Source organism: Penaeus monodon, chromosome 21 (assembly GCF_015228065.2).
Source record: "Penaeus monodon isolate SGIC_2016 chromosome 21, NSTDA_Pmon_1, whole genome shotgun sequence".
Classification (NCBI taxonomy): Eukaryota; Metazoa; Arthropoda; class Malacostraca; order Decapoda; family Penaeidae; genus Penaeus; species Penaeus monodon.
The window spans coordinates 11,066,624-11,067,045 of NC_051406.1; the positions used below are offsets into that span (position 1 = coordinate 11,066,624).

Sequence of the window (422 nt, forward strand, 5' to 3'; positions counted from 1 at the left end):
TCTCTCCCTCTACCTCTCCACCTTCCCTCCCTCCCCTAGCCTCTCCTCCTACCCTCCCTCCCCTGCCTCTCCCCCTCCCCTTTCTCCTACCGTGCCTCTCCCCCTCCCTCTTCTCCTACCCACCTTCCCCCTGCCTATCCCCTGTCCCTCCCCCCTTCCTTTTCTTCCCCACCCTCTCTCACCCACCTCTCCCCCTTCCCTCCCTCCCCTGGCCTCTCCCCTTTCCTTCCCTCTCCCCCGGCCTCCCTCCCCTTCCCCCCCCACCCTCTCTCACCCACCTCTCCCCCTCCTCAGCTTCCGTCCGAGTTCACCGTGGGGCTGGACTGCAACGACTTCTCAGTACAACCCGGAGATAAGGGCTGCGAGAATGACTTCCTGGCGGTGTCGGACAACGGGGGACCGGATGAGCCGACCAATCAGTG

General features: G+C 64.9%; 1 protein-coding gene across 1 annotated transcript in view; it reads left to right on the forward strand.

Annotated features, from left to right (window-relative positions):
• The window catches only part of LOC119586220 (ovochymase-1-like), a gene marked incomplete in the record, with an annotated part of 21,689 nt that overhangs the window by 6,939 nt on the left and 14,328 nt on the right, over nucleotides 1-422 (forward strand). Inside the window, 1 exon segment of the mRNA XM_037934924.1 lies at nucleotides 295-419. Within this exon segment, the coding sequence (XP_037790852.1) occupies nucleotides 295-419 (125 nt within the window).